The sequence below is a fragment of the Hyperolius riggenbachi genome, chromosome 1 (genome assembly GCF_040937935.1).
Source record: "Hyperolius riggenbachi isolate aHypRig1 chromosome 1, aHypRig1.pri, whole genome shotgun sequence".
Taxonomy (NCBI): Eukaryota; Metazoa; Chordata; class Amphibia; order Anura; family Hyperoliidae; genus Hyperolius; species Hyperolius riggenbachi.
In genome coordinates this window covers 477,900,485-477,913,827 of record NC_090646.1, presented here as the reverse complement: position 1 = coordinate 477,913,827, position 13,343 = coordinate 477,900,485, and the positions used below count along the sequence as shown (strand labels likewise).

Below are 13,343 nucleotides of genomic sequence, written 5' to 3'. Positions count from 1 at the left end.
GCAGTATTGTACAATCTTTGGGGGGTGAATTTGATGAAGTGATGTCTATTTTTTCAGCCAAAATAACTTTACATAACGTTGTTACATTTTAAGGGGTAAGAAACTGTTGTTCACAAAAAGAGAGGTACGTAAATCCATGGGTTGCAGCATTATGCTGTATTGTGACTTTACCCCCATGACTGCTTCATAAACCTTGTAAACATGTTCAAAAATGGTAGCAATTAACTATTGTTAACAGTGCTCAGAACAAGCATCATGCAGATATAAGCTATGCTTGTTTAGCTAAATGGGGTGCGTTCTATGGAGAGGGGAGGGAAAATGACCAAGGGGTTCTCTGTGGTGTGGGGCATCAATGTGCTCATTTGTTGCTCATTGTTTGAGGTAAACTGTAGAAGCACTAGATACTTGGTCAAGAAGGCACAAAACAATCAAATCAGCTGAGACTTATCCAGTGTGCTTACAAGGCTTTACTGGAGCATTGTTTTTTAAATCATAAGAAAGTGGGCCAGTAGGAAGCACATTTCATACGGTTACTATGCTCTTACATCGAATAACTTAATGCTCTGTTTTCTGCAGGTAGGGCAAGAGAAGTCACAAGTGTCTCCACTACAAATCTCCAGACATCCAGATCTCATCATGTCAGTAATGTAACAACACTGACCCAGGAGGACTCATATAAAACTACAGGTATACAGAACAATGATCATACAGTGACTGTGCGGAACATTTCACTGTCAGTAATTGATGTCAACTGCTATGTTGATGGGTGTCAGCTGTGCCATGTTACCAAAACCTTGGATTACATGCTACGGTGCCACTGGATGAGCTGGGTGCTGAGTAGTGCCATTATTAAAAATATTGGTAATTTAAATTTTCTTTTATTTACACTTCTACCCATTTTTACATAAACCCTCCCCTCCTAGAGCCTAACACTAACTCTCCCACCACCACCTAATGCCTAACACTAACCCGCACACATGGGAAAAAGGCACCTGGAAAAAAGGGTGCAGAGAATTGCCACTAGTAAAATATCGCTAAACTAAGCAATATTCTACTAATTCATTCTACTACTAAGACACCCCCATCACCCATGGTGGCTGACGCTAAGTCCCTTCCCCCCAACCCCACTGGTGCCTAACCCTAAAACTCCTCCGTTGTGGTGCCTAACCTTAACACGCCCCCCCACACACACACACACCAGTGGGGCCTAACAGGGTTGCTCGGATACCCCCAATCATGATTCGAGTGATCACGAATTTGACTCCGCCCACTTTCAAATTGACTCTTTATCACGATCACGAACAGAAACAGATATCTGACTCGAGTGTAGTTTTGAGTCGAATAACTGCATGTAATCACGAATCACGAGTCATCCGCTGACTTTAACAGTTAATAGCAAAGCCCCCTTTAATGACAGAATCACTAAATTTGCAGGTTATATTAAGAAGAAAAGTGGGAGCGAGGGGAATTTTTTTTTTCAAAAAGACCTTATGCTTTTGAGAAAATTGATTTTAAAATTTCAAAGGAAAAAAGTATACATCTAAATGCAGTAAATGACAGTTCGTTAATGAAACAAAACCCACTGACTTTAGCAGTTAATAGCAAAGCACCCTTACATAGCAGAAACACCACATTTGCAGGATATGTTAAAAATATAGTGGGAGAAATATTATTTTCCTATTTAAAAAATAAATAAATTGTGTGCTGAGTGTGGAAATTAGAAAAAAAATGACGTGGGGGCCTCTGTAACCCCTTGTCTCCCATTATCATGATCTGTTCCTGCTGGTGACGTTTGTGAACTGTATGGACTTCCTCTGTTCACCAGCAGATGTCCCCTCTCATTTCAAGAACATTGTACATTCCTCCTGAAGTTCCCTCTGCCCACCAGCAGAGGTCTCTGTATTCAAGAACTGTGTCTCTGCAGCCTTGGAAGAGGTCACATGACCATCCTGCAGAGTATAAAAGTCCAGCTACAACAGAACACTGTTGCTAGTTCATTGGTGATGATAGCCTAGAGCCTGTGTTCTGGTCCTATTCCTGTTACCTGATTCCTGTTACCTGATTCCTGTTACCTGATTCCTGTTACCTGATTCCTGTTACCTGATTCCTGTTACCTGATTCCTGTTACCTGATTCCTGTTACCTGATTCCTGTTACCTGATTCCTGTTACCTGATTCCTGTTACCTGATTCCTGTTACCTGATTCCTGTTACCTGTAACCTGTCTGCCTGTTACCTGATTGTTTGATTCCCTGGTTTATGATATTGGCTTTGTCTGACTATTCTTCTGCTCACTGATTGTATTGCTTGATGTCCTGGTATCTGATCTCGGCTTGTTGACTAACCTATTGCCTGCTGCATATGTCCTGCGCTTGGTTGTATATTATCCTGTGTATATATTAGTTAGTTAGCTTAGTTAGACAGGGTTCGGGGTTCACTGTGTGCACACTGTATATATTATTATTGGTTTGTGTATGTCTGATCGCAAGACAATTGCCTGCAATCATATTGCTAGTTGTACAGTTCATTTGTATTTATGTTCATGCACCAATTGCAGCATCACTTGTGTATATATCCTGCCCTTGTAAATAAATCATTACTTTATTTCACATTTACCCTGGTTTTGGTCTTCAGTATTTCCACATTAAGTGACATTCTGCATTCAGTGCAAATCTGTGTGCACTGCTCGTTACAGAATGAACTAGCCAAAACAGTCACTAGGAAATACTGAAGGTTCATTTGTTCCAGCCATGGGGTTAAACTGGACTCCGCAGGATATAGATTACTTTGCCATATTTGCAGAGGAGGATAGAAAACACTGTTATAAAGAGTTTTTAGATTACTCTTATGATGAATTGCAGCAATTAATTTCACAAATTAATTAATTTGTGCAGCAAAATATTTTTTCAGTGTCTGATGTACAAGCCCTGCTGCAAATTCTGCAAAGTCTCTTGGTAGCTAAAAATCCAGCTACAACAACCTATTATCAGCCTAATCAACAGATTAAGCCAATTAACCCTTTAAGCTATGTTCAGAGTAATCTATCTGCTCCCATTAAAAGTGACTGGGACCCTCTGTTTGGAAAATGGGAGATTGAGGCCTAGTGCACACCAGAGCGGTTCGGCTGCGGTTTGCGATCCGCTTGCGGGTGCGGATCCGCTAGGGTAATGTATTTCAATGGGTTGGTGCACACCAGAGCGGGAGGCGTTTTGCAGAAACGCATACTCCCGGGCTGCTGCAGATTTTGGATTGCGGATGCGTTTCTGCCTCAATGTTAAGTATAGGAAAAACGCAAACCGCTCTGAAAAACGGCACTTCAGAGCGGTTTGCCAGGCATTTTTTGTTACAGAAGCGGTTCAGTAACAGTTTTACTGTAACAATACATGAAATCTACTACACCAAAAACGCTTCCCAAAACCGCAAAATGCTAGGTGAAACGCTGCAGAAAAAGAAGAAAAAGCCTTTCAAAATCTGCTAGCATTTTGCGGATCTGCTAGCGTTTTTTGGTGTGCACCAGGCCTTAGTGTCTGTTTAATGATTTGAATGATGATTGGAGGTCTTTTATTAGCTATTATGCTCAAAAAGATGAACAATTTGTTTCCGCATGTATAAAATCTGCAAAAACTTTGGTTGATTTGGGTGTGTGCATGCAAAGGTCTGTTTCTCCTTTAATTGATGCATGGGAGAGAGTTCTGTCCACTTACTTTCCTTCTGCTAATATTTCTAATGACCAGCTCACACAGTGCTCAGTGGCTAAACCTGCTTCTAATCACAAGTCAGTTCCCCTTTAGACTGCAAAAAGATCTACACCTTGGTTAAAGCAGTATCCAGTTACATACCAAGAGCCTGTTCTCGCTTTGAAAACCGTCAAGAAAGCAAAGAATAAACGGAAATACTTTCCAACCTCATCTATTCACCATTTACTACCTGTTGCACCAGATCCAGGTGGAATCACCTTACAAACTTTGACACAAAACCCTGCAGACTCTTGCCTCCAGCCTGCTGCAGAACCTCTCATCCAGCCTGCTGCAGAACCTCTCATCCAGCCTGCTGCAGAACCTCTCATCCAGCCTGCTGCAGAACCTCTCATCCAGCCTGCTGCAGAACCTCTCACCCAGCCGCCTGCAGACTCTTGCACCCAGCCGCCTGCAGACTCTTGCACCCAGCCGCCTGCAGACTCTTGCACCCAGCCGCCTGCAGACTCTTGCACCCAGCCGCCTGCAGACTCTTGCACCCAGCCGCCTGCAGACTCTTGCACCCAGCCGCCTGCAGACTCTTGCACCCAGCCGCCTGCAGACTCTTGCACCCAGCCGCCTGCAGACTCTTGCACCCAGCCGCCTGCAGAACCTTTCATCCAGCCACCTGCAGAACCTTTCATCCAGCCACCTGCAGAACCTTGCATCCAGCCTCCTGCAGAACCTCTCATCCAGCCTCCTGCAGACTGTTGCACCCAGCCTCCTGATGAACTTTGCATACAGCCATCTGCAGAACCTTGTCTCCAGCTTCCTGCAGACTCTTGCTTCCAGCCGCCTGCAGACTCTTGCTTCCAGCCGCCTGCAGAACCTCTCATCCAGCCGCCTGCAGCACCTCTCATCCAGCCGCCTGCAGAACCTCTCATCCAGCCGCTTGCAGAACCTCTCATCCAGCCTCCTGCAGACTGTTGCACCCAGCCGCCTGATGAACTTTGCATACAGCCATCTGCAGAACCTTGTCTCCAGCTGCCTGCAGACTCTTGCATCCTGCCAGCAGAACTTTGCATCCAGCTTGCAGAAACCTGTATTCAGCTCACAGTCTTCTTACTTTCGGTACAGCAGTGGTTAACTTCATCTCTTCCTGCCAGATCTTTGCAAACTACAATTTCTGACATGTCTACACAGCCTACAGCTCCTGCCAAGTCTGCAAGGGACAGCACTTCGCTCCAGCCACTGCCAACCAGTTTACCAGCCTGTCCAGGTGCATCTTTGCCAACCAGTCCAGCTGCATCTCTGTCACCAGGTCCAGCAGAAAGTTTGCTATCCTGCCCAGCTACATCTTTACCATCTTGTGCAGCTGCATCTTTGCCAACCAGTCCAGCAGTAAGTTTGCCAGCCCGTCCAGCTGCATCTCTGCCCTCCTGTCCAGCTGCATCTCTGCCATCCTGTCCAGCTGCATCTCTGCCAACAGGTACAGCGGAAGTTTTGCTTCAGCTCGCACAGGCTTTGCGTCAGCCCGCACAGACTTTGCTTCAGCCCGCACAGACTTTGCTTCAGCCCGCACAGACTTTGCTTCAGCCCGCACAGACTTTGCTCCAGCCCGCACAGGTTTTGCTCCAGCCCGCACAGGATATGTTTCAGCTTGCACAGACTGTATTGGGGTGTCTACCAACGGTCCAGCCAGGTGCTCAGCCAACGGCCCAGCAAGGTGCTCAGCCAACGGCCCAGCCAAGCGCTCAGCTAATGGTCCAGACCCCTGAAGCCAGCCAGCCTGTTGCCACCCTGCCTGAAGCCAGCCAGCCTGTTGCCACCTTGACTGAAGCCAGCCAGCCTGTTGCCACCTTGACTGAAGCCTGCCAGCCTGTTGCCACCCTGCCTGAAGCCAGCCAGCCTGTTGCCACCCTGCCTGAAGCCAGCCAGCCTGTTGCCAGCCAGCCTGTTGCCACCCTGCCTGAAGCTTTCCAGCCTGTTGCCACCCTGCCTGAAGCTTTCCAGCCTGTTGCCACCCTGCCTGAAGCTTTCCAGCCTGTTGCCACCCTGCCTGAAGCTAGCCAGCCTGTTGCCACCCTGCCTGAAGCTAGCCAGCCTGTTGCCACCCTGCCTGAAGCTAGCCAGCCTGTTGCCACCCTGCCTGAAGCTAGCCAGCCTGTTGCCACCCTGCCTGAAGCTAGCCAGCCTGTTGCCACCCTGCCTGAAGCTAGCCAGCCTGTTGCCACCCTGCCTGAAGCTAGCCAGCCTGTTGCCACCCTGCCTGAAGCTAGCCAGCCTGTTGCTACCTTGTCTGATGCCCACCCTCTAAAGACTTTTGTTGATGCCCACCCTCAGACTTTTGTTGTTCCTCAGCTCCTACAGACTTCTGACAACAAAGCCCAGTTTTGCAGACCTCTGCTAAAGCCAAATCGGTTGTCCTGGTGGAGGTATACTATTGAACTGTTTGGCTGGAGACTTGTTTACATGCTGTCCTTCCTGCTGGTGTCTAGTCCACTGCCCTGCTTGATGACATCTGCTTCCTGGTTCTGCCTGCTGCCTTTCCTGATATCTGGTTCCTGGTCCTGCCTGCTTCCGTTTCTGATGACATCTGGTTCCTGGTTCTGCTTGCTGCCTTTCCTGATGACATCCAGTTCCTGGTTCTGCCTGCTGCCCTGCTTGATGACATCTGCTTCCTGGTTCTGCCTGCTGCCTTTCCTGATATCTGGTTCCTGGTTCTGCCTGCTGCCGTTCCTGATGACATCTGATTCCTGGTCCTTCCTGATGTTCTTCAGACTGCTGTGTATCTTGCCTTGTTGCCTGACGGTCTCCAGTCTGCTGTCTGCCTTTTCGCCCAATGTTTCTTGGGACCCAGGTGGATGTGAATTGGTAGTCTGGTGGAGCGTCCTGAGGCCGCTCCTCAAGGGGGGGGTACTATCACGATCTGTTCCTGCTGGTGACGTTTGTGAACTGTATGGACTTCCTCTGTTCACCAGCAGATGTCCCCTCTCATTTCAAGAACATTGTACATTCCTCCTGAAGTTCCCTCTGCCCACCAGCAGAGGTCTCTGTATTCAAGAACTGTGTCTCTGCAGCCTTGGAAGAGGTCACATGACCATCCTGCAGAGTATAAAAGTCCAGCTACAACCGAACACTGTTGCTAGTTCATTGGTGATGATAGCCTAGAGCCTGTGTTCTGGTCCTTTCCCTGTTACCTGATACCTGATTCCTGTTACCTGATTCCTGTTACCTGATTCCTGTTACCTGATTCCTGTTACCTGATTCCTGTTACCTGATTCCTGTTACCTGATTCCTGTTACCTGATTCCTGTTACCTGTAACCTGTCTGCCTGTTACCTGATTGTTTGATTCCCTGGTTTATGATATTGGCTTTGTCTGACTATTCTTCTGCTCACTGATTGTATTACTTGATGTCCTGGTATCTGATCTCGGCTTGTTGACTAACCTATTGCCTGCTGCATATGTCCTGCGCTTGGTTGTATATTATCCTGTGTATATATTAGTTAGTTAGCTTAGTTAGACAGGGTTCGGGGTTCACTGTGTGCACACTGTATATATTATTATTGGTTTGTGTATGTCTGATCGCAAGACAATTGCCTGCAATCATATTGCTAGTTGTACAGTTCATTTGTATTTATGTTCATGCACCAATTGCAGCATCACTTGTGTATATATCCTGCCCTTGTAAGTAAATCATTACTTTATTTCACATTTACCCTGGTTTTGGTCTTCAGTATTTCCACATTAAGTGGCATTCTGCATTCAGTGCAAATCTGTGTGCACTGCTCGTTACACCCATGCAGGCTGGGATAGCCAGAATGCGGTGCCCCAGCCGACTGGGGCTTCACATGCTGAGCTATACCAGCCCGCATGGTCCATGGTATTGGGGGGCTTAGTATAGCTGACAGCTGTGGCGGGTAGCGACATGTGTGGCGGCGGTCGGTGGAGATCTTTAATCAAGATGTAATTGAAGACGCAAGATAGAGGATATTGGCGTGAGATAATTTCCGAGGATATTGGTGTGGGTACAGGTAAGTATTTATGGTTAATTTATAATGTTAAAGGATTTTATTCATTGTAGCATTTTTATTTCATTTAACCCTTTATGGAAATGGATAAGGCCTATACTCATTTCTCCTGGGAGGGGGGAGGGCATCTGGGGTCCCCTTCTTAAAGGGGACTCCCAGATGCCACCATGAACCCCCCCCCCCTCCCAGGGATTTGTCACCCCCACCTCCTCCTGGGGCACCGGAAGTGAGGAAGAGCCCCTTGTCCATGGATTGGACAAGGGCTCGGGAGAGGGGGGCGGGATTGGCTGCCCTCTCCCCCGGAGCCCCCCCCTATACCATGGACCATGCGGGCTGCTCTAGCTCAAGGTGCGAATTAAAAATAGGAAAATAATACTTTTTCCCACTATCTTTTTAACATATCCTGCAAATTTGGTGTTTCTACTATGCTAAGGGCCTTTGCTATTAACTACTAAAGTTGGCAGCTTATGTTTAATTAACGAACTGTCATTTACCGCATTTAAATGTATACTTTTTTTCTTTTAAATTAAAATCATTTTTCTCAAAAAGTATAAGGTCTTTTTGAAAAAAAAAATGTCCCCTTGCTCCCACTTTTCTTCTTAACATAACCTGCGAATTTGGTGATTCTGGCATTTAACCACTTGAGGACCTCAGTGTTAAACCCCCCTAAAGACCAGTCCATTTTGCATTAAATTGGCCACTGTGGCTTTAAGGCCAAACTGCAGGGCCACGCGACACAGACAAAAAAAAAAACCAAGTGATTCTCCCCCCCCCCCCCCCTCTTTTCTCCCCACCAACAGAGCTTTGTGTTGGTGGGTGGGGTCTGATCGCCCCTCCAATGTTTGTTTGTTTGTTTGTTTGTTTTTGTTTGTTTTGTGTGTTTTTTAATAAAAATAAGTGTTTTTTTTTTATATACTGTAATTCCCCTCCCCCACTCCCTCCCTCCACCAGCCAATCCCCGTGATCAGCTGTCATAGGCTTCAGCCTATGACAGCCGATCACCTCTGTGTCTCAGGAGGGGACAGCCGTGTCGCACGGCTGTCCCAGTACAGCGTTGTTGCAGATCGCAGCGCTGTACGTGTAATTAGATGATGGTTACACCGAGTAACAGTCTCCCGAGCGGCAATCGCCACTTGGAGACTGAAGGCGGAGCTTCACCCACCAAGCAGGAGATGCGCGCGCGCACCCTGCGCGTGATCTCTTGCAAAACAGAGCCCCAGGACTTTACGCCGATCAGCGTTAGGTGGTCCTGGGGCTGCCAGCGCGGCCACACCCATCGGCGTGACGCGGTCGGCTAGTAGTTAAGGGGGCTTTGCTATTAACCGTTAATGTCGGCGGGTTTTGGCGGTTTAATCATGATCATGGCTAAATTCGTGATCACGACTCGGATTTGGACCACGATCACGAGTGCATTCATATCTGATTTCGTGATTGAGAGGCAGTCATGAATTTGGATCACCATGTCGGATAGTGAAAAAATGTTTGTAAATCACGGCTATGCCGTGGTCAGAAGGTCGTGATGAGCAACCTTGGTGCCTAACCCTAAATCCCCCTCCTAAAGGTAACCCCTCTCTTCCGCAAAGCTGTGATATACAACTATGAAGGTTGGAGGCGCCTAAAAAGCGGCAAGAGGTGGCAATATCCGCAGACAGACTTGTGGGGGGGAAAAATGCAAAAATTGCCCCCTCTTGCTGCTAATCTGGCGCCGAATTTTACCTTTATCGCTGCATGCTGCAAAATACAGTATTTGTTAAAAGCTCCTATGGCAGTAGGAGCAGCTGAAAAAGTTGCGGCCAAAAATGGGCGCAATTGTTATTTATCGTCATGCAGAAAGCCGTTACGCTATTTAGCGGGTGGCTGTAATAATATTGACATTTATCGTATTATTGTTAGCGGGGATCGGGGAGTGTTAAGGTTAGGCACCACTGGGGGGGTCTTCGGGTTAGGCACCACAAGAGGGGCCGTAGGGTTAAGCACCACCAGGGGTGTCTTAGGGTTAGGCACCAGGGGTGTCTTATGCTAGGTACACACCATACAATTTTCTGTTAGATTCTTCTATTAGCTTTTTTCCATGTTGTAGGTAAATCTATCTGGCAGGTAAATCTAAGAGAAAATCTAACAGAAAATTGTATGGTGTGTACCTAGCATTAGGGTTAGGCACCACCAGGGGTGTCTTAGGGTTAGGCACCACCAGGGGGTGTCTTAGGGTTAGGCACCACCAGGGGGTGTCTTAGGGTTAGGCACCCCCAGGGGGTGTCTTAGGGTTAGGCACCCCCAGGGTGGTTTTAGGGTTAGGCACCCCCAGGGTGGTTTTAGGGTTAGGCACCACCAGGGGGGGTCTTAGGGTTAGGCACCACCAGGGGGGTCTTAGGATCAGGCACCACCAGGGGGAGGTCTTAGTGTTAGGCACCACCCGGGGAGGGTTCTGTGTGACAGTAGGGAGATGTAAGTTATAGTTAGGTTCAACATTATCAGTAAATGTACCAATAATGTAATACCACAATTAAATTGTTATTTGCCATTTTTGGTATAGTTTAACATTGCGCTTAAATTGTTATTTACCGATATTGTTAGTAATATCGTTATTTAATGTTGCGCCTAAATTAGCTTGCGACTTTTCAAGTGTATGTATGGCAGTGCCATTTTTACCGAATGGGCTTCTTTCCTGCCCTTTTTTACTGCTTCACACTAACCTTCCTCTCCTAGTGCCTAACACTAACCCTGATCATCTACACAATAGACAATAGGCTCCTCTTATAATTAAGATCGCAGTAGTCATCTACTATTACCGCATCAGGTGCCCAGACTTCCTGTATATCGCCGCTACAGGAAGCTTGTGATGCTGTGACTGAGGAGACAGAGCCAGCTGGTTCTATGCTTGAGGAAGCGGGTCTCGGAAACAGTAAATTCGGGCGCCTGAGGCAAGTGGACAAAAAGGGGGCCGCCATTCACTCCCATAATAAATATCGTTTAATGGGCGCCCAACAGGAAAAAAGGGCGCCGGAGAAAAATAATGTTTTACATGCGGTGCCCGGAGACTTTTAATGTTTTATAACTGCTCCTCATGATTACACATTATTTAATGATTAATAATTTTTTAAACATTATTTTTAAACGAAAAACAGTACAATCTTTTTTAAAACATTATTTTTAAACGAAAAAGAGCACAATATTTTTTCAACCGTTATTAATGCTTATTACAGGGGGGTCTTAGGTTTAGGCACCACCAGGGGGGGTCTTAAGGTTAGGCACCACCAGGGGGGTCTTAGGTTTAGGCACCACCAGGGGGGTCTTAGGGTTAGGCACCACCTGGGGGGTCTTAGGTTTAGGCACTACCAGGGGGGTCTTAGGGTTAGGCACCACCTGGGGGGTCTTAGGTTTAGGCACCACCAGGGGGGTCTTAGGGTTAGGCACCACCTGGGGGGTTTTAGGTTTAGGCACCACCTGGGGGGTCTTAGGGTTAGGCACCACCTGGGGGGTCTTAGGTTTAGGCACCACCCGGGGGGGTCTTAGGTTTAGGCACCACCAGGGGGGTCTAGGGGTTAGGGGTAGGTACAGGGAGGGTTCTGTATGAGAGTAGGGTTAGGTATAGCTTTAGAAAAATTCTTATTAATCTTTTATAAAACGTTATTATACACTTCACTTTTTAAACATGAAAGATTATCCTTTTTACAATTGCCGATTTCATACACATTATTTAATGATTTATAACTTTATAAGACATTATTTTTAAACGAAATATAGCACAATTTTTTTAAACGCTATTCATGCTTATCGTTTAAAACCCTGCGCCCTTTTTTAACGTACACGTGTCTCTCAGCTCACAAGGTAACACGAGCGAAGGCCGTGGGGATTGAGGAAAGGTGGGCCATGGGGGCAGGATGTCACCCCTGGGCCTATGCCACCTGACGCACCTGTGTCACGTGGCGTCATTGGCATCTTGGTCCTGTGTATATGCCAGGAGATTTGGGCGCAGGATAAAGCCGATATACGGCTTACCCTGCTCCTGCACAAGTCTCTGCGGTGCTAATTACTATTCCCCCTCCAGGTCGACGTGGATGGTGGGGAATGATGTAATTCAGCTTCCTGCTATTGCTGGCGGCCGATGTTTTAAAAGTAATTTCAGCTCCGTCTTTTGATGGCATCCAAGTTACTCACTGAGCGCAGCTATAGCTGTAATTTCTATTACGGCCTATAGTGGCGCCGGCTACGCCCAAATCTTCTGTGCTGTTATAACAGCACTCGCTGGTGGATGACAGTGCCACCAAATTTTACTACAAAAAAGCCAGGTGATCATCAGCAGCGGGAAAAAACTGTTACATTGCCTTGGGCCCTCATTTAATACTTTTCGGCAAACATGAGCTATGACCTAGCCATCACCTAGCTTTAACAAAAGAAATAAGGAAATGTTGGGGCCGGGAGCTAATGGACTATTAGCTGCCCCATAGGCGGAGAGAATTAGTGTTTTGAAAAATATTTTTTTTAAATTCATTTGACAATGTATCATTTTGTAAATTATCGTTTTAACTTTATATTATTTTGAAATTCGTTTTGAGAATTTTAATTTTGTAAGTTATCGTTTGGAAATGTATTATCTTAGAAAAGTATTTTTTTTTTTTAATTAATGTGATTTGCAGCAGAGGGGATCTTAGGGTTAGGCACCACCCGGTTGGGTCTTAGGGTTAGGCACTAGGGAATGGATGATCAATGAGATGCAAATACTTCAGAGTTTATGCAAATGGATGTACATTTTTATGCAAATGTATGCAGCATGAAAATGGACCACTGAAGTCCCATCCAGGTTTAAATTGATTGGTCCAATTTCAAGCTGCAAATATTTGCATACAAATTTACATAAATTTGCATAAACTCCAAAGTATTTGCATATTTTTGATCATTCCCATTAGGCACCACGGGGGGGGGGGGAGTCTTAGAGTTAGGCACCACCGGGGGAGGTGGGGTCTTAGGGTTAGGCACCACTGGGGGGGTCTTAGGGTTAGGCACTGGTAGAGGGAGGGTTCAGTGTAAGAGTAGGGTTAGGTTTAGTTGTCGTAAATATCAGTAATATTTGTTATCGATGATATTTTGCGATTTCGGCTTTATCAAACACCCTTTTCATTACCGTTATTTTAACATTTGTTATTCTATCTCAGATAAAGATGAGAAAACAATAAAAGTATTGGTATAGACAATCTTTTAAAATTTTGGCTATACCCTGCGCCCTTGTTTCCTGGCACCATTATTTGATGTTTGCCTAACAAAATGCATGCATACAGCAAATTATACATTCCTCATTGCAGATATAGATGAAATATAAGATCTGATATACCAGCAATGCTTGGATTGGCATAGATGAAGGATAGATGAATGTGCATGCAACAGTACAGAGCAAATCTAGGAAATATGGCTTCAGGCATACAATCTTCTTCCTGATCTCAGAGGATCTACTTCCTGCTCTGTCACATGACTTCAGGATAATACAGCAAGGAAAATATGCTATTTTAAAGGTGTCCACAAGGGGGTGTATAATTCAAATACTGTATATTGATTATGACATGACTGTACAGACTTCACTTCCTGTCTCCACCACAGCAGGAAATGAACCATGGGTTTTAGTGTACAATGCACTTACTGTTAG

General features: G+C 46.0%; 1 protein-coding gene across 1 annotated transcript in view; it reads left to right on the top strand.

The window, feature by feature from the left end:
* Positions 1 to 13,343, top strand: part of LOC137554661 (uncharacterized) — a 109,118-nt gene that overhangs the window by 71,030 nt on the left and 24,745 nt on the right. Inside the window, exon 5 of the mRNA XM_068271514.1 lies at positions 577 to 687. Coding sequence (XP_068127615.1) covers positions 577 to 687 — 111 coding nt within the window. The remainder of the gene's footprint in view (positions 1 to 576; positions 688 to 13,343) is intronic.